The sequence below is a fragment of the Hippopotamus amphibius genome, chromosome 11 (assembly GCF_030028045.1).
Source record: "Hippopotamus amphibius kiboko isolate mHipAmp2 chromosome 11, mHipAmp2.hap2, whole genome shotgun sequence".
Taxonomy (NCBI): domain Eukaryota; kingdom Metazoa; phylum Chordata; class Mammalia; order Artiodactyla; family Hippopotamidae; genus Hippopotamus; species Hippopotamus amphibius.
In genome coordinates this window covers 24,783,771-24,802,857 of record NC_080196.1, presented here as the reverse complement: position 1 = coordinate 24,802,857, position 19,087 = coordinate 24,783,771, and the positions used below count along the sequence as shown (strand labels likewise).

General features: G+C 46.7%; 1 protein-coding gene across 3 annotated transcripts; it reads right to left on the bottom strand.

The window, feature by feature from the left end:
* Nucleotides 1–98: 98 nt before the first annotated feature.
* MSH5 (mutS homolog 5) lies at nt 99–18,888 on the bottom strand. Of its 3 annotated transcripts, none has more exons than XM_057699655.1 (24): nt 18,613–18,888; nt 17,071–17,194; nt 16,538–16,618; nt 16,291–16,353; nt 15,456–15,577; nt 15,163–15,272; nt 14,867–14,902; nt 14,463–14,545; nt 13,662–13,707; nt 10,525–10,663; nt 10,347–10,409; nt 4,446–4,574; nt 4,073–4,145; nt 3,808–3,917; nt 3,492–3,572; nt 3,173–3,260; nt 2,736–2,925; nt 2,509–2,635; nt 1,928–2,077; nt 1,500–1,577; nt 1,153–1,296; nt 808–945; nt 577–650; nt 99–354 (listed from the first exon to the last, which is right to left on the bottom strand). In XM_057699655.1, exons 2-24 carry the CDS (start codon nt 17,114–17,116, stop codon nt 243–245), a joined length of 2,283 nt encoding a protein of 760 aa, XP_057555638.1. In that variant the 5' UTR covers nt 17,117–17,194; nt 18,613–18,888; the 3' UTR covers nt 99–242. The 3 variants fall into 3 exon arrangements, with proteins under 3 accessions (XP_057555638.1, XP_057555636.1, XP_057555637.1); XM_057699653.1 differs by lacking the exon at nt 18,613–18,888 and adding an exon at nt 17,488–17,825; XM_057699654.1 differs by lacking the exon at nt 18,613–18,888 and adding an exon at nt 17,488–17,825 and having other exon boundaries at nt 1,500–1,574.
* Between the last annotated feature and the right edge of the window lie 199 nt (nt 18,889–19,087).

Here is a 19,087-nt window from a genome sequence, read left to right as displayed (position 1 = left end):
AAATGAGGCAGGGCAGGTCCTCCTGTGGATTGCTGCTTCCTATTTCATCTCTTTCTTACACTGCTGTTTTGTTTTGGCTGGTCTAAGCAAACAATAACTTTCTCCAAAATAAACTTTATTACTAACACGAAACAACATTTCCAAGGAAACTGAGAACTCTGGGTCTGAAGAACGTAAGGAAACGAAGAGGGCCTGGCAGCCTCCTGGGGTCTGGGATGCGGAGGAAGGCCCAGAAAGGACTCTCAGAGGATGGCGGTGGCAGCAGGCAGCACTTCCTGACTCAAGAAAATGTCCAGGTCCAGACTGGGATCTTCCAAATCCAGTTTCAGAAACTTATCTACTAATGTCTGGCAACTGAGGGGAGAGAGAACAGTGAGATTTATGGGAGGCTGGATAACAGAATCCCTGAGCAGAGGGAAGAGGATGCAGCACAGAAAGCCCGGGACCTTGAGAATTTAGGAATTTCAGGAAGAAATTGTGAATCTTTAAAGGGCAAAGAGGCTGTCTGAGTCCCTGAAAGGGGTAGAAGAGCTGCAGAACATGCTGGAGAGAACAAGGACCGTGACCCGCACGCACTGTTCCATTTGCTTCTCCTTTAGCAGCTCCTTGACAGGCTTGATGAGTTTTCCACTGCAGATCAAGTCTGAGACCTAGGACCAAGGAGGAAGGGGCAGGGGTATAGGTGGGTGTTGGGTAAGAAAAGAGAGACTAAGGGTCAGAAATCACATGGGCTCAGAAATCCAGGCCCCTGAGAGCAGGGACAGTGGAAGGGAGCCCAGATGGAGGTGGTTGTTGCTTGGACCTCACCTCCTTGCCACGAGCGATGAGTTTCTCAGGAAGCCCGGCCTGGGTAGCTGTGTGGGAGGCATGGCTGGCATTGGCAACACCTTCGCAAACCTGATAGAAGAAGACAAGGTCGTTCCCATCTTCACAGGTCTCCATGGTCTTAAAAGAGAATAAAAGGGGACAGTATGTCATCGATCATTCTGCTTCCTGCCCCAATAACTTCGGTCAATCTCTGCGGAGAGTGACAAACGGGAAGAGACATGGTCCCTGTGCTCAGGGAGCCCCTGTTCTGATGGAGGAGTCAGCTCCCAGCTCTGGGAAATGCTCAGCCTAGAGACCCCTAGAGAGCTGGATCAGTTTCCTCACCAAATACTGCACAAGGGGCCCCTGCGGCAGCAGCTGTAGCTGAACGAGGCTTAGAAAGTTGGTGGCCACAAAGATGTGGGGGCATGTGGGTCCAAGTGCCAGCCAGTGTCGGATCACAGCAGCCAGAAGCGCAAGCCCATCCACCTGCACAGAGGGAAGGGGTGAAGGGGTGGAACCACAGCTGCCCTGTGCGCCCCTCTCCTCCTGCCAGGCCTTTCCCACATCACGCTCTGTTTCTTTTCTACCCACGCACCCGTGTTATTTTCCAGAGGCCCAGCCCCACCCTCCTGCTCCTTCGTGCTCCTTCATTTCCCCCTTCTTAGTTCCTCATCAGCTTCTCCCCTTACCGTGTTGGTTCCCTTTCCGAACTCATCGATAAGGACCAGTGACCGCTCAGTGGCGTTGTTCACTGCTTTCGCCACCTGCTGGGTACCAGGTGGACAAGGCAGAGTTTCATAAACATTGAGGCCTGTAACGCACTGACCACAGTCTGCCTGGGGGTAAAGCTGCTTGTATGTGTCCGCCCTACTGGACTGCAAGTTCTTTAACGGCGAGACACGTTTTGTTCATCCTTTCATTGTCAATAGTGCCTCACACAAAGCCAGCGATCAATAAAGGTTCATGGTATTGATTCTCCTGTTCTCTGAACTGGGTGCTCCCTGCCCCTAGTGTAGAGAGCAGGCAGCAGAAGGAACGTTTCTCCTGTTCTGACCATTTTTCAGGGGCAGGGTTCCTTCCCCATTATCCCCCTCCCCCAACCCTCCCTCCCTTTGACCTGGTTGAGGTCGATCATGAAGGTGGAGAGGCCAAGGGAGATGGATTCACAGCTATGGATTCGGGTGAAGATGGCGTCTACTGCCCCAATTTCGGCTTCTTCTGCTGGCACAAAGCTGCCCACCAGGGCCATGAATGTGATCAAGCCTACCTGAATAGGGGAGGAGACAGGGCCCGGCGCCTGGTGGTGTGGGCTGAGGTGAAGGTGAGGCTAAACTGAGGGGAGAATGATCGATCAAGAGAGACGGACAGTTTAGTAAAAGATCACATGCCCTTCTGCTCACTTTAGAATCAGTAAAGGGGCAGGGAGTGGACAAAGGCACACTTAGGAATGGCATGGACCTATTCAGTGGTAGGGGAGGAGAATTCAGGCCATGGGATGTGCATTAGAGCATAGCTCTCCCTCAGGTAGAGAATGAGAACTTGGGAGGAAGAGGCGCAACGGGTGTCGGTTATGGTCTTTTCATGACAGGTGGGGTCGGAACACAGGAGAAGAGCTGTAGGGACCTGGGTTGACCAGCAGGTGGGGGATGGAGACGATGGAGAAGATGCTGGAGGCCCAGTTTGTAGGGATTCCTCTACCTGTTTGAGGTATATGCTCTTCCCTGAGGAGTTGGGTCCAGTGATGACTTTGACCCTCCCTTTGTCCCCTCCACATTCTGCGGAGTTGGGCACAAAGGTTCGGGCACAGAGTTCCATCAGAGGATGCCTGCAGTGGGTGGAGAGGTACCTTGCACATGGCCTATGGATCCAGAAGATGGGGCCTTTGGGCCCCTCTTGTCTATACCTCCACCCTTTTCTGTTCTCACCTGCCATTCTGGATTCGTACCCCAAGGAGCCGTGGGGAGTAACGGGGCCGTGAGTAGCCATAGTCCCGGGCAGCACTGGCAAGAGCCAAGAGGACGTCCAGGCGGGAGGCAAGGTCCAACACCCGGGTCAAGACAGCCGCCCGCGCCAGCACCTGACACTGCAGCTGGTACATCAGCAGGGTCTCCTGGTCTGGAGGCAGGTGAGGGAGGGAGCTGGGGGTCAGCTCCAGGGGAAAGTGAAGCCGAGACAAAGAGGCCAGCAGAGGGACCTAGAAACAGGCTTGCAGATACCATCCGAAATACCCAGAGACACTCAGAAAAGGCAGAATCAGAGAGAGAAAAAAAGAGAGGGGGGGAACGCAATAGCAGAAGGAAAGGAGCCTATCAGAATCATCTCCACGCTGCTAGCTCCACTCCAGCCACTCGCTTCTCCTCACCCCGGATGTCGCAGTGCAGGTCCCCGAGCAGTGCATCCAGCTCCTTGGTTCGAGCACTACGATAGTGAAGCTTCTCTTCTGAGAGGAACTGGGTACAAGGGTTCAAAGCTATGGGCTTTGCATCTCTCGGTCCTCATCCTCTCTAACCCCACCTCCAGCCCCGACCTTGATTTCTTTCTCCTCTGTCTCAGAGCTGGTAAAGATCAAAGTAAAACAATAGAAGAGGGATCCCACATTGGGCAGTGCTGATGGGGTAAGGCCCTCCCTCAGCTGCTGGTTCACTTTCCTTATCACCCCCTACAGAGGTCAAGGGTCTCACCATGAAGTCCAGACCTTCAATCTCAAAGTCACTGGCCTCCATCATGGAAGGCAGGCGGGGAATAGAAAGAAGGAAGCCAATCTGGAAAGAGTAAAGAAGAGATAAAGCAGAGAGTGATGCACTGCGCACTTTCCTTCCTTAGAGGAAGCCAGTCCCCTATATCCCCCAATGCTTCCCTCAAGGGACTAGAGTCACCAAAAAGTGTTCACGTTCTTCAGATTTCTCCAGGAGTTTTCTTGTCTACTAATGTGTCCTTCATAAGCCTAACGTCTCCCTAAAAAACCCCTTGGGAGTACTCCCACCCTCCTGCCCTCACCAGAGGGATGTAGATGACACTGCATGAAGGAATACGGGAGTCCAGATTCTCCAGCTCCTTCCGAGCCACCTCAGTGAGGAAACTGGGAAGTCCGATCAGCCTTCGTTTTTCTAGGAGGGTGAAAGGCACATGGATATCAAAAGTAAGGTTCCTGCCCTGGTTGCAATGATTATGTTGTAGTGGCCGCCTACCGAGGATGATACCCCATCACTGGGCAGGCTCATGTTTCAGGGCTTACGGGCCCATCTGTACATCTAACACTCACTCTCATCAATTTCAGGATCTATGCTGGGGAGGACTGTGAAGCGATTTTCAGCAAGACTGCCCTCAAAGTCCACCTGAGGAGACAAGAAGTCCAGGTTCTTTCCATTCAGCACCATCTCGTCCTGCTCCTCATCTCTACTTGGGCCCCAACTCACCCTTCAGACCCTGCTTTACCCCTAACCCTCCAAGAACATCCCTGATGTTTTGCCATCTCCTCTCAACATCCCACCCTTTAGTCATCCAGCTGACCTCAGTGTCTCCCATGCATCCCCATCTTCCACACCACATTCCCCAGAGCCCGGTCGTTCTCCATTATCCAAACTCATCTCTCTCCCCTAGTTTCCCAGGAGCTCTGCCTCTTTCCTTCCACTCACCACTTTCCCAATGAGGCTGGCAATGTGGTGCAGGTCATCAGAGAACTCTTGGGCAATGTCCCGAAAGAGCTGGATGGACTGGGGCAGGGAGCGGCAAGCATCCCGCAGGCCCAGGGCACTGTACACTGTCTGTAGGAGAAATGAACAGAGGAGGGTGGCCCATACCCAGGCCAGGCTGAGGCAAGGGGACAGGGATGGACTGAGAACAAAGATCAACAGGGAAAAACACAATAACAGAGACAGAGAGAAGATCTCAAAGGCAAAAAAGAAACTGTGAGAGAGAAAATGGCATCTGCAAAAGTCTTCACCAGGCATCACACTAAACACTGAGGCTCCAAAGACAACAAAGACAACTGGGTCCCTTGTCCTAGATGGGCTCATGGTCTAGTGAGGAAGCCAGAAATACACCCAGAAGATTTAAAAACAGAGTGGTAGGTGCTTTGATAGAGATTTGTACAATATCCCAAGAGAGAACTTTGTACAGAGGAAGGAGAAAGAGAAATACGGATATGAAAGGCAGAGAAGAAGTAAATGAGCAGTAGGGGCAATGACAGCCTCTGGGTAAGAGAGAGCAGGAAGAGAGGATGGGTGAGAGTGACCGAGAGTTAATTCCCCAGCATGAAGGTGAGTGACCTGAGGTGGCTGCTCTAACCAGGGATTAGACTGAGTGGACAGACCCAATCCGAAGGACATTTACTGAGCTTCACTCTGTAACAGAAGAAATGTAAAGTGTATAAACCAAAGGGTTTATAATCTAGCCATGATGAAAAAAATAAACAAGCAGCAAGAACAATGACTACCCACAAAAAAAGATTGACCAAGTTGTGGAACTGACTAAAATTACTAACGAAGTTCAGAGAATGAGACTAATATCGGCTAAAATAGTTGGGATATCTTTGCAGAGAAAAAGAAACGAGCTGGGTCTTGAATAAGGCAATTCAAAAGGAAGGAGGGTGTTCTGGGTGAGGGCAAGAGCACGGGCAAAGAGAGGTAGGAATAAGAGATAACACTTATTGAATGTTTACTATGTGCCAGGTAATATTCTAAACTTTTTACATGTGTTAATTTCATTCCCTTCTCAAAATAATCCTAGGAGATGGGGACTAGCATGACTCCATTTTACAGGTGAGCCACCTGAAGCACAAAGAGGTAACAGAATTTGCTCAAGGTCTCACAGAGAGTAAACAGAAGAGCTGGGAGTTGAACCCGGGTGTCTGGCTTTTAACCACTATGCTATCCTGAGTGGGAACATGGTGGGTCTCCCAGGCAGAATGCTTGAATGCAGAGCCTGGCCGGGCGGAAGCCGAGGATTAATGTTAAGGAGTGGGAGGGGATATACAAATAGTCACACACATCTGCTGACGTAAAATAAAACTAAATCTACTTTATGTGTTAAGTAAATGTACTGTAGATAAGAAAACCAGGTTTCTTACTATCAGAGAACAAAGTTACAAATAAGGAAAGAGGAAGCCTAGGGAGGACTCTGTGGTATTGGACTGGAATCAGAGGTATGAGTATGAACTCATGGGTTCTTTAATATATAGACAGATAGACTCAGGAATGTAGATATGTATGCCTGGGTTAGTATACATACATATATTTCCTAGCTCGGCCTGTGGTGAGGGCCTCCAGTGACAGATACCCCAGTAGCAATAACCACACTTGGCATTCAGATCTGGCTTTCTAATACCATTCTCCAATGAAAGTAACCAGGACTCCTTGGAGAAGTAGTTGATTCCCGGGTTGGGGCAAGGAAAACACAAGATGAGTCTGAAGAATCTTGTAGAGGTAGAAAATTAAGAAGTGCTCAAAAATGGATTAGGAGCCATGGGCACATCAAGAGCCAATCTAGGGGCTTCCCTGGTGGTGCCGTGGTTAAGAATCCGCCTGCCAATGCAGGGGACAAAGGCTCGATCCCTGGGCCAGGAAGATTCCACATGCCTCGAAGCAACTAAGACCGTGCGCCACAACTACTAAGTCTGTGCTCTAGTGCCTGTGAGCCACAACTATTGAGCCCATATGCCACAACTACTGCAGCCTGCACGCCTAGAGCCCATGGTCCGCAACAAGAAAATCCACCACACTGAGAAGCCCGCACACCTCAAGGAAAAGTAGTCCCTGCTCTCCACAACTAGAGACAGCCTGCGCGCAGCAACAAAGACCAACGCAGCCAATAAATAAATAAATAAACAGCCAATCTAAATCTGAAAAGCCAATCTGAAAGCCAAAAGGGCATATCAAAAGTCAATACAAAAAGAACTCCCAATGATCCAAGCTAGAAAAATTTGAGCAAAAATAAACAATGATAGCATTGTATTATAACACATAGTATTTATGAGCTAATTATGCTATGGTTATGTAAGATGTTAACATTAGGGGAAGCTCGGGAAAGGTAAATGAGAATGCTCTGTAAAATTTTTGCAACAAAGTCTTAAAAAATTATTTTTAAAACAAAAAGCTAAAACAAAATAATATAAGGATACATCAAAATTTTTGAAAAGAAAAAGTTATGTATACGTGGAGAGAGGGGAAAGGGATAGAAGCTAGAATTAGTTGACTATACCTTGTTTGGGAGATTTTACTTTGGAACTGTGTAAACATTCTATATAGTTATAAGATTAAATTAAATTTTAAGAAGCAATTATTAAAAATCAAAAAAAGAATGAAACAAATGAACATAAATGTATATCCAGATAGTGACATAACCACTTGAAATAGTGACTAAAACACAGCAATTTGACTGTATATCCCTAGGGAGAACAAAAAAGAACTATCCCTTTCTCCCCCAAAAAATCTTAAATAGGGTTCAATAATCATATAGTTGGTAGTAATGGTGGTATTGCTATTCTAAGACTGTTGTGGGGGTAATGTGGGAAAAAGCAAATAAGTGATATTCTGATTTTCTCATTCCTAGTGTTACTGAGATACAGAATCTCCGAGTATGGAAAAAAGAAATATTGAAGAGGGTAATAGTGGAACATACAAGGTAAGAACTCTGTAGTTCTGAATTTAAATAGATGATGTCAGACATAGGAAACAAACTATTGGTTACCAAGAGAGAAAGGGTGGGGGAGAGATAAATTGGGATTGACATATGCACACTACTATATATAAAATAGGTAACTAATAAGAACCTACTGGGACTTCCTAGGTGGCTCAGTGGTTAAGAATCTGCCTGCCAATGCAGGGCACACGGGTTCGATCCCTGGTCTGGGAAGATTCCACATGACACGAAGCATCTAAGCCCATGGACCACAACTACTGAGCCTGTGCTCTAGAGCCTGAGAGTCACAACTATTGAGCCCACGTGTCACAACTACTGAAGCCCAAGTGCCTAGAGCCCGTGCTCCACAACAAGAGAAACCACGGCAATGAGGAGCCTGTGCACCACAAGGAAAGAGTGGCCCCTGCTTGCTGCAACTAGAGAAAGCCCATGCACAGCAATGAGAAGACCCAATGCAGCCAAAAATAAAAATAAATAAATTTTTAAAAAGAACCTACTGTATAGCGTAGGGAACGCTACTCAATACTCTGTAATGACCTATATGGGAAAAGAATCTAAAAAAGAGTGTATATAGGTATAACTGATTCACTTTGCTGTACAGCAGAAACTAACACATTATAAATCAACTATACCCCAATAAAAGTTAATTTAAAAAAATGAATACAGATATAGTGATCTCTGAATATCTAAAAAAATAGGTGATGTCAGTACTATTTTATCATCTATTTTATTTTTTTAAAGTTCCTAGATCTGTCCACAGAAAAGGCCTAAAAGCAATAAGCAAAACATGCTGAGCACCCTCTAACATTCACTGTGGTACAGACATACCATTTCTCACTAAAAGGAACCAGGGCTCCTCAAAGAAATGTTTGGTTCTGGGTCAGAACCAGTAGGTGTAAATGATATATCTGGTACATCTTGCCAAACCAGAGAGTGGGGAAGCTATCCACGTCTATGAGGGTCATGTTAAAGGACTCGGAAGCCAATCTAAAGAGGCTCCTATTGGCCAAAGATGGAACAATTCGAACATGTGTAAAGATTAAAAATGCAGTGGCCTGGGACTTCCTAGGTGGCGCAGTGGTTAAGAATCTGCCTGCCAATGCAGGGGACACGGGTTCAATCCCTGCTCTAGGAAGATTCCCATATGACGTGGAGCAACTAAGCCCATGTGCCACAACTACTGAGCCTGTGTGCCACAACTACTGAAGCCCGCACGCCTAGAGCCCATGCTCCACAACAAGAGAAACCACGGCAATGAGGAGACCGCACGCCACAATGAAGAGTAGCTCCCACTTGCTGCAACTAGAGAAAGTCCATGTGCAGCAACAAAGACCCAACACAGCCAATAAATAAACAAATTTATGAAAAAAAATGCAGTCACCTGAAGCACGTATAAATCTATAAGTTTGTAATGATACTAAAACAACAACAACAGCAACCAAAAAAACTCATTGGCTGCCTTGGAGGATTTGGGAACTAATTTCGTATATGCTAAGAGCTGACAGACAAAATCAGGGGCAAAAAAATCAAGCTATGTTCTGTGATATCACTAGGTAACGAAAGAGTAGATGAGAGAAAGTCTTCTTTCGAGAACATGCTGTCTAATAAATGAAGAAAGAATGACAGAATTAGAATAACACTACTTTGCAATCCCTAAAGAACTAATGGACTTAGATATTAAACATCAAAGGCTGCTAACATCACAAAAGGAGAGACAGACATATTAGACATTATGTTCCTCCATTTATGAAAGTATTGAAAAAAAATCAAACTTGAACCTGATCAAGCTTCTAGATTCAATTATTAACTTAGAGACATTCCATGAGAGAAACATGTCAAAAACAGGGAATGTAATCAGTGAAATTCAGGCTAAGGACAACTCTGTAGGACAAATAATCAAGCTTCTTCAGCGAATACATTGCAAAGGAGAAAAGATATATATATGGAGCAATGGAGAGAGAGAGGGAGGGAGAGAGAGAATGGTGAAATGGAGAAGGAACCCATAAAGGAGACTTATAGAAACATCATCCCAATGCTATATGTTGAACACATTTTCATCCTTATTAAACAAACTATAATTTAAAAAGTCATTACATTTAAAAGAGGAATAGAAATTTAAACATGAGATAATTGATATTAAATTACATTAATTTTTTAGATAAGATAATGGCATTGTTATTTTTTTTAAATAATTTTCTTTTAGAAATCATACTGAAATATTTACGGGTGAGGGACTTCCCTGGTGGCACAGTGGTTAAGAATCCGCCTACCAATGCAGGGGACATGGGTTCGATCCCCAGTCAGGGAAGATCCTATATGCTGTGGAGCAACTAAGCCCGCGTGCCACAACTACTGAGACTGCACTCTAGAGCCCACAAGCCACAACTATTGAGCCCGCATACCACAACTACTGAAGCCCACATGCCTAGAGCCCGTGCTCTGCAACAAGAGAAGCCACCACAATAAGCCCAGGCACTGCAACAAAGAGTAGCCCCTGCTTGCTGCAACTAGAGAAAGCCCATATGTGCAGCAATGAAGACCCAATGCAGCCAAAAGTAAATAATAAATTAATTTAAAAAAAAAAGAAAAAAGAAATATTTATGGGTGAAATGATATGATGGCTAGGAATTACTTAAAAATAATCCAGGAAAAGGAAAGTGAGAGAAGAAATACGTGAAACAAGATTTGTATGAGTCAAAGCCTTAAAGCTACATGGTGGGTAACATGAGGGTCAATTACATTATTCTCTCTCAATTTTGTTGACAATTTCCACAATACAAAAGTTTTTCTAAAAGGTGCTGGTATAAAGTTGGACAGGGTGACCAGAGTAAAGAGCATTTGGAACACATGTTGGGGGGCTTAACCTGGACTTCTAGATTCAAGAAGGGAAGTCTTACCTTGTAGAGAACCTGCCAATCACTGACCTTGGTGTGGGACAACTTCATGCGTTTAAGAATCAGCTACAGTCAGACAAGGAGACAGCCGCTGTTTTCCTTCTCCCACCCTAATGCCCCTCAAGATGCCCGCCGTCCCTCAACCTCCTTCCCACCTCCCTGCCCCCAACCCTGGACTCACAGGCACGTTCTTAATGTGACCCAGCAATCGACGCAGCATCTGAGCCATGTCCAGATTCTGGGGTAACAGGAAAAACTGAATGACGTCCAGACGGGAATTTAGTTCCCCCAGGTCCTGAGTTGGACGTGTGAACCATAGCCTGGAAGTGAGGGTTGGAGTGAGGAGACCAGAAATTACATCTGTTCTCATCACTGTCTCCATCTTCTCAATTTGTGAAAATGTGCATTTGGAGATCCCTAGGGATTGCGGCAACGTGTATCTGCACTGGTAAGTACAGTGTCCTATCTATGCAGGTGTATTTACTCACGTCTACTGAAAATCTCTGGATGTGAGCACAACTGTGTCTCTATATCTCAGTTTTGATGGATATAACCATGTGTCATTCCATGTGGATATGTGATGGAGTTTGTCAATATTTTAGAGGGAGAGCAGTGTGTTGAGGCATTTGAATGCCAACACTCTAGCTCTCTCTGCAGCTGAGTAGGAGTGAGTCAGAAAGAGTTTGTATATCTGTATTTAGCTGTGAAATAGTACAGACATTCGTCTTTTCATATTCTTCCTGTGAAAGTATATAACTGTTCCATGTAGAATGATAAGTCCTCAATTCATGATAATGGTCATCCCTGAAGAGAAGAAAGTATTGGGTAGAGATACTTAAAGGGCTTCAATAATACTGTCTTATTTTTAAATTGGCTCGTGGAAACACAGAGGTTTATGTTATTATTATTATTTTATTATTATTACTACTACTACTACCTTTTGTGTGTCTGAGGTATTTCCTAATAAATTAAATTATTATACAGAAATGTCTCATCTGTGTTTGTCTAATTCTGGGTATCCCTACCCGCCTATGGCTATGAAGAGTCTGAGATTCTATAAGGACCTGGGAGTGCATGGATTCTTTCCTACATTAGAACAAGCCATTAGGCATACATTTTGTATAACAGTTAACTTGTGGAGACACTGGGGCCTAAGGATGTGTATCTCACACTGTAGTCTATGGCCAGTTACCCTGGGTTAGAACACCCCAGCTTAGAATGAAGTGGAGGACTCGTGGATTTGAGGGTGGGTTTTAGGTACCGCTGCTCCTTGGCCACAAAGGAGCGGAGGTGCCTGAGGCAGTGTAGGCCAGTCTGTGAATAGCGCCCCCCACTTGGACAGCACATGAGCCTCACCAACCAGACTTTCTTATAAAACACCTGGGTGTCTCTGACTCATATACTGCGAGCGAGCACCTGGAGGTCTTAGTCAAGCCAGACTCAAGTCAGCTGAGGAGATGAGGCCCCTCTAAGGGCCTAAGATAAGCAAATTGTCCAAAGTCATGCAGCTAGTAAGAAGTACAGCTGGATCTCAAACTCAGGTCTCCAGACTGCTAGGACAGTGCTCTTCAGAGCATACTGTGACATTGTGTCACCTTCCAGGTGCCCTGTCTGGCCTTAGGCAAGCTGGGCCCTTGGCTGATCATCAGATTGTGATTCTATGCCCTGCAGGATCCCATCTAAGGAATCTGCACCCCTCCCTCAACTTTAACTCAGTTCTCTTCTCCTTCAAGAATTCCTTCCCTTTCATCCCTGGTTGAGATTAGAGATCTGCACCTGAAGCACTAGCCAACAGGGGGGTAATTAAGTCACCCCACCAATTACCTGGAGATGGCCTCAGAGATAATCCTAAATTAACCTCCAAAAGCCATACATTGCAGGGCAGGTGGCATGGGGAAAAGATTGTGCACCTGCAGGCTTGCGAAGGTTTCCTGAGTTTTTAGAGATGATATAATCAGTGTGCTTGCATTTTACTGCATACAAGGCCATGTGCTGAGGTAACAGGAATGGACCACTGCATAGAGTTCACTCACAGCTATGAGGGCAAGTAGATTCACCGACTGCTAATTCCAATCTGATGTGATAGTGCAACTAGAAAATATAAACAAGCACTATGTGACTGCACAGCAAGGTGTATGTCAATCTCCTCAGAGGTGCCTGTGAAAGCTGCACCAAAAAGGTGATAGTTGGGTTGCACCTTGAAGAGGATGTAAGATTCTGACAGGTGGATAACAGGGGAAAGACCTTCCAAAGGGAACAGAATAAACATAGGCTTGAGGGGGAATTCCTTGGTGGTCCAGTGGTTAGGACTCTGGGCTTTCACTGGTGAGGGCCTGGGGTTCAATCTCTGGTCAGAAAACTAAGATCCCACAAGCTGCATGGCCATAAAAACAAAACAAAACAAAATAAAACATAGGCATAAGGAGGTAAGCCTGGAAATTAAAATTGAGGGGCCCTGAACATCATACTGCTAAAGATGTGAAGCTTCATCCTATAGGTAATGGGGAAGCCCCCTGAGGTTTATGTTTTGTTTCTACTTAAAGCTTAAAAGAAAGCAGGGAGTGACATGCTCAGATCTCTATTTTGGAATGACAGTTTAGAATGAAGAACAGATTGGAAAAAAGCGTTTAGAGGAAGAGAGACCAATTTGAAGGTAAATGCAATGCTCCAGGTTAGAAATGAAGAGAGCCAGAATTAGGGCAGAGGAAAGAGGGAGAAGGGGATGGCTGAGAGAGACATTTCAGCATAGAATCAATAGAGCTTAGTGAATAACTGAATACAGGGGGTGAGGGAGAAGCATCAATCCAAGGTTCAGAGCTTGAGAAGCTATATTGCCGGCAATGCCATTAACCAGAAAACAGAATGCAGGAAGAGGAACAGGGACAGTGGGCGTCAGTTTGGATGCTCTGAGTTTGAGCTGCCTGTGGAAATTGCAGGTGGCGATGATGTGCAAAGAGCATTCCACACATGGAGCTCAAAACTAGAGATACAAATTTGAGAGTCAGAAGAGAACAGTTCAAATTTGAAGTGTGTTTTTAATGAGTAACTATATTACCATGTGTACATTGTTGTCTTGTGACTGTGCTTCTGCTGCGTGTACGTGTGAAAGTCTGTGTATCATCAACGGGTATGTGTGTATCTGTACTGACAACGTAAAATGAGAATAACACTAGCTGCCACATGGGGTCGTTATAAGAACTAAATGCATTTAGCCAGCATTCGGGAAAGGACAGTTGTTTTCATTACTACTAAGGGTGGTGTATTTGAGTCTATAGACTGCATGCATTAACCTGTAGCACGTGTGTGACTCTCACTCACCTGAGCAGCTTTTCTCCCCACTTACAGCGGCATCTGTTGAGGATTCCTGTTGGGAGTTGGGGTAGGGAGTGAGCCTGTTACAAGCAGGGTCAGGGAAAGGGTGTGTCTAAGCTGAGGCATCAGGGTCAGAGGTTTGGGTGTTGGGCTGCCTAGCCTGGGGGCGTTGCCCAGATACAGGACACAAAGGCAGCCAAAGCCAGCGTCTGGCCACAAGTCTGAGCCGGGATTACTTTACATGGGCTTGGGGGAGGGAATGGGCACTCACAGGAACACTGAGCCAGAAAAACATGCAGAGCAGGCATAGTTAGACTCACAAAAAGCCCAACGCATATATGTAAAGATTAGACACAACCCACTGAGATGCATAGTGAAACCATGCGGATAACTGGGGTGATGTCCCCAATACACCCTAAAGCCTGAAACAACTATAAGAGATAAAGACTCTATGCAAAGCAAACATGGGAGTTAGTTATGTAATTCTCCTCGACACATAGGGCCTCCCAAAATCCCTAGACAGGTACACCACTAGTAGAAACATTCATACATACCCAAGGAATAAACATGGAATTGGTAAAGTAAGAAATGATATGCAAATAACACTGGACAACTATAGTGGAAAAGGCTTCAGGAAGATGCCCAAGCTGAGGGACGGTACGAAGAGGATAATAAAGCTGGATTGGAGCAGAAGAGACAGCTGGCAATGGGGTGAAGTGGGAAGAGAGGGGCTGGGACACATCTTTGGAGGCAGCTGCTTTTCTCACAGGCCTGTGTAGTGTGGGATGAGGGATGGGGCATACCTACCAAAGAGACTGAGCCCCTCCTTGAGCCCACTGGCCACTTTGTACGCCGAGGGGTGAGGCTCACTCTTAAATATCTGCAGAACACTATCAGGGAAAAATTAGGGTAATTTGTATTTTTAAAGGGAATTGAGAAAATGGAATGGGGATTGGGAACACCTCCTGAGATCAAGTCTTGACATAAGGTTTGTCCCTCACTGCTCTGTCTCAGTTTCTCCCTTTAGAAAAGGAGGATGACACCTTTGTGCTTTTCTTCTTCTCTCCCCTCACCCCCCTCCTCCTTCCTTCAGGGAGAGAGATCGTAACAGCCCCAGGATTACAGAAACTGGAGCCCCATTAGGATTATTAGAGCATTAACCTTAATCCTTCTTCCTCCCCAAAGATGACAGCTTGCCTCCATCTCTTTACCTGTAAGTGTCTTGATCTATGCTCACCAGATGGGTCCTGAGGACAGAGAACAAGCAGAAAGGAAAATGGCTGAGGTATAAGGTCTGCGTTCATTCCTAAATTCCACCCACCTAGCCCTCCTTTGAGACTACTGTCCCAATTTTCTCCCCAGAGCTCCGCACCCTCTCAGGAGCTCCTGTGTGTCCTAGAGCACTTTACCAGATGGATCACTGCCACCCCCACCCCCCACTCCTGTCTTACTTTCCAGGCCTCCCAATCCCACCTTACTTTGGTTGAGGTTAGGGTAAATCACCTACAGAACAAATTTCTTAAAGCCTAGGATGGGGACGCTGACGTTATAGTCTTCCAGTTCAACCCCGATTCTTCTTCGGCCCAGGAACTTGAGTAGCCCTCCAAGTGCTCGCACCTAGGAGGGGATCAGTAGTGGAGCTGGGGTAAATCCCAAAGTGTTGGAGGCCGGACACCAGGGAAAACTATTATTTTCTAGGGCTGGGCTACTACCTCCCAGGACCCAACGCTAGTATTCAGGTGATTGTGCCTCTCTCTAACTGGCTGCATCCCAGCCCTTATCTTGCGGGACCCATCTCACCGTGAGGAGGCAGTCAAAGGGGATGAGGGAGGAGAGGAAGAGGATTTTCTCAGTGGCCGTCATGGAGTCCGGGATGAAGGAGTAGTTTCCAGAAAGGAGGCGCTGTTTGCTTATCTCCAGTCCTATTTTGAGGGAGGAAGGGAGGGAAAGGTCTTGTAGCCCGATTCTTCACCTTATTTTAAGAATGAGAAAACAGAAGCAAGAGAGATGATGTGGCTTGCCAAGTTCACACAGGCAGTTAATGGAAAGCTGAGACAAGAACCGAATTTTCAGACTCTTTATTCTACATGTACTATAAACAAGTTCGGCTGGGAACATAAACTGAGAAAGATAAATGGGCTCAGGAGAATAAAATATCTGTCCGGAATTGGGGATTTAGGGTCAAAAAAATCATATTAATAGAGGAACTAATAAAATGAATGCCCTAACATCTAATTTAGAATAGAACATTTCCTGTCCTTTTTGCAAACCTGGGAAGGTTATGGAAGTGCCTTCTAGATCAACAAGGTGACTGAGGCAGTGCCTCCCCCTCCCCCCCAGGGGGGCCAATGGCTTTGGCTTAGAAGGGAAATTGCCAACAATCAAAGCTGACCAAAAAGTGTTACCACTCCCTCTTCTCAGGGAAGGCCCTCATTCCTAGACAAGCCTAAACTGCAGGTTATTAAAGTGTAGGGATTAAGAGAGATTGTGGGGAGACTGGTCACAGGCTTGAAGAACACAAAGGTTTAGAATGAGATAGGGCTGAGGGGAGTCCGCTGATGATGAAGGTGGAGTTAGGAGAAAGGGTCAAAAAACTGGGATGGGGTATTGGGCAAAGCAAAAAGAGAGGAGATACCAAAATCCACACTTGGCAAAAATATGATTTCAGGTCTCTTAGGCTCTCTGTGCTCTTGGGAGGCTGTGAGGGAGGCAAAGAAAGGGCCATCAGTTTGTATATCTCAGTCATTCTGCGTCTGTCCCACCTTCCCTCTCACCCAATTCTGGTCTCCTGGCTGTAGTCTCCCCAAGACCCTTTAGTCTCCTGGAACATTCCATAATTTAGTCCTTCCCCATTTTCCCTCTCTCCCTTACTCAGTCCTTACCAAGCTTCCCCAGAAACCGAGTCATATTTTCATCCTGTTTGGCGCTCGTAACAACAGACTGGGGATCGATTTCATCCAGAACTTGGAAGGAGAATGGAGACCAAATGACTTCAAGGATCTTTATCTTTTGACTAAGAGGGAACCCGCAGCCCTCCCCTTCCTATCTCCCTTCACCCCTCAAAACCTTACTCTCTCCAAGAGTAGGGAGTGGCCCCCACATTGGGAACACAAGTAGGAGTCAGAAATGAGATTAGAAAAGGAGAGAGTAGTGAGACTGACAGGGTAGTGGGAGGGAAGGGGGGTGCCCAGGAGATAATCACTAGACTGTGAACCCCTAAAGGACAGACGTGACTGATTTGCCCAGGACTATATCTCCAGCACCTGATACATTTGTGAATAATGAGATGAATTCCTAAAAACAACAAAGGGAGCCTCTAGGAGTCAACTAATAAAATAGATTGAGTCAGGTAAGGACATATGAGTGAAATACACTTGCAGTCCCAGAGTAGAGGAATGCTTAGTTCTGTCCTCACCTCTCTGGAGCAGCCTGAGGCTCTCGTGGTCTGGGGCATCTGGCATAAAGTGGATGGTGGAGTCCCTAGTGTCATAATAGGCAATGCCCAGATATCCTGAATTCCACAGCACACACAGATGAATCTGTCGGGCAAGGAAGAAAGGAAACTAATATCTGAACCACTCGTGAGCGCAGGGTTGGGCCATGCCTCATTTAATTTTAATTATTTTATCAACTCTCTGAGATACGCATCACCCCCATTCACTAAATGTGAAACCGACACTCAGCGGAGGAAAGTGACTGGCCCAGCTCTTCGTCCCAGCCCCTTTATATTCTAACGCTCAGACGTTCCAATCAGCTCCCTGCTCTCCAGATTCGAGTTCCGGCTCCTCCGACATCTCCTCTCCCGTCCCGCTCCCCACGCCCTCCCCAAGACCTCCGCGGGCTCTTCCTCTTCCTCCTCCTCGGCCTCCCCGGGTCCCAGTCCCTGCGGCGTCCTGCCTGGGGTCGTTCCTACGGAGGCCATGGCCTTGGAGGCTCTGTGGATGCAGAAATTGAAGGCGGTTCGAGTGAGATCTCACCCGCAAGGAGGCGGCGGTAACGGGGCGCCCAGAAATGCAAATCCACTGAGAACTAATGGGAGAGGGCTGAGGGGCAGGGAGGGCTGCGAGGGCCTGCGAGAGCTGTGGTCACAGGTTCAGGGCATTTTGGAGGGCGACTTCTCGGGTATTTCACTAAAGTACAGACTGTGGAAAACACTCGTCCCACCCTCATTCCTGTCACACGGAGGTTGTACTTTGAAGACGGTCTGAGGGTCCTGTGGGGCAAGTTTGGCACGCCTCCTCTCTCTGCCCCTGCCAACCAAGCCCCCAAGATCACAGCCTCACGCTCTGCACTTTCCCATCCAGCTGTGGATAACTCGCGGTGTTTTCCCGCCTTTCCAGTCACCTGAGTCGCGACGTGCGCGAGACCGCGTCACTAAGAGTCGCGGGACTGCGGGAAGGGTGAGCCGAAGCGACAGCGGGGTGCGCGCGCACAAGCCCCGCCTTCTTAGCCGCTACTGGTCGAAATGACCCGGATCCTGCCTAGAGCGCCAACAGAGCGAGAGGGAGGAGGGGACCGCAGAGACGACTGGGCGATGATTGGCCTATTCGCATAAGGGGTGGTGCCAGAACATTCAAACTTCCCGCCTTCTGCCGTTGCCTAGCAACCGGGCCTCTGGCTGTCACGGTTTCTAGGCTTTGATTGACACGGGGTGGAGCCTGTGAGAAGGTTCTTAGCAGAGCCAGAGTCCGAACCCTGGGAACGGGTCTAGGGGCGTTGGGGAATCTTGAAAGGAGGCCGACCTTAAAGGAACAGAAACGCGTTTTTTTTTTTTGTTTTTTTGTTTTTCTTTCCCTGGAGAGTGGAGATCAAGCAACATTAATTCAACCTATGCCAACAATTCTAAATTAATATTTATAAAGAGCTTAGAATAGTGCCTGGCAAACATAGTAAGAGCTACGTGAGTGTTTTAAATAAATAAGCGAAAATAAGAAGCTAGACTCCTATCTCAGCCCACCTTTGCCTGTTTCCTGGGTGCGGAGCATGATCATTCCCACAGGGACATCACAGGGCCTAATTAATAATTTCAGCGCCCCAAGAGAAGCTGGAAGCTCTCGAATTTCACCAAATTCTGGGAGAGAGAAATAGACGTGATAAAAAAAACACCTACACCGCTACTGAGACATGCCTCTACCCCTACACACACACACACACACACACACACACACACCCCACTAAGGACACAAGGGTGTCGTTCATTCATTCTGGGTCAGGCGGTGGATTCAAAGCAGGGAACATAATTAAGTCCCTACACCATGAGCCTAATTTTTGAGTGTGTGTGTGAGGGGAGGAGAAACAAGGCAATAGTGAGGGAAACAGACGTAAACAATTATATACTTTTAAAAACATCTCTTAAAATACATCTTCACCCCCAGCTTTGTTCTGGGTACTCTGAGATGTGGAGATCCCACCCAAGAGCTTAGGAAAGATGG